The 661-nt window shown below is 49.8% G+C and overlaps 1 protein-coding gene across 6 annotated transcripts in view; it reads right to left on the reverse strand.

The window, feature by feature from the left end:
• Positions 1-661, reverse strand: part of LOC107263792 (nucleolar protein 4-like) — a 42,440-nt gene that overhangs the window by 8,859 nt on the left and 32,920 nt on the right. For all 6 annotated transcript variants that reach the window (XM_015731368.2, XM_015731366.2, XM_025081154.1 and 3 more), the window contains one exon: positions 52-255. In XM_015731368.2, coding sequence (XP_015586854.1) covers positions 52-255 — 204 coding nt within the window. The remainder of the gene's footprint in view (positions 1-51; positions 256-661) is intronic.

Raw genomic sequence — 661 nt, forward strand, 5'->3', positions numbered from 1 at the left:
AAAAAAAAAAAAAAAAAAAAAGAAACGGGTCCAGATTGATTATCTACTTACAGCATCCCAAGGCGCTCCTTCCCTTCCACGTTTATTTCTCCTGCAACTCTTGAGGTAGGTCCTGATCCTTTTTCTAGCCCTTTCCGCAAATTCGGGAAACTGTCTCGTACAGCTATCGATGATCGCCTGTATCTTCTCCTTGGGCTGCTTCGATATCGGCACGATGCGATCCAGGTTCTCATCCACGAAGAGCCTCACGAACATCTGCCACGGGTACGAACCACCGGGGGAATGATAAACGAGTCGTACTTAGCCGCGGTGCTTAAGGAATTAAGAATTTAGCGGTGGAGGGGCGCACCAGGGCTCTATTAAACTAATTGTAATTAATTAAGAAGCAGCAGTACCAGCAGGCCGTTACGGCTCGCGGCTAACTGCAGAACCGGGAACGCGTTCCACGTATAGGATGGAAAAATGGGAGAGAGAGAGAGAGAGAGAGAGAGAGAGAGAAACAGGGGAAAGAAGCGAGGTACACAAAAAATGTGCCACCCGTCTACCATGAGGTATAACAAAAAGAAGAGGAAAGATAAAGCAAGAAGGCACAAGGGTGTGTGACGGGAGGGAGAAGGGAGGGGGGGGGGGGGGGGGGGATAAGAGGGACCGGCGCTTCTTG

Source organism: Cephus cinctus, unplaced genomic scaffold, assembly GCF_000341935.2.
Source record: "Cephus cinctus unplaced genomic scaffold, Ccin1 Ccin1_scaffold0160, whole genome shotgun sequence".
Classification (NCBI taxonomy): Eukaryota; Metazoa; Arthropoda; class Insecta; order Hymenoptera; family Cephidae; genus Cephus; species Cephus cinctus.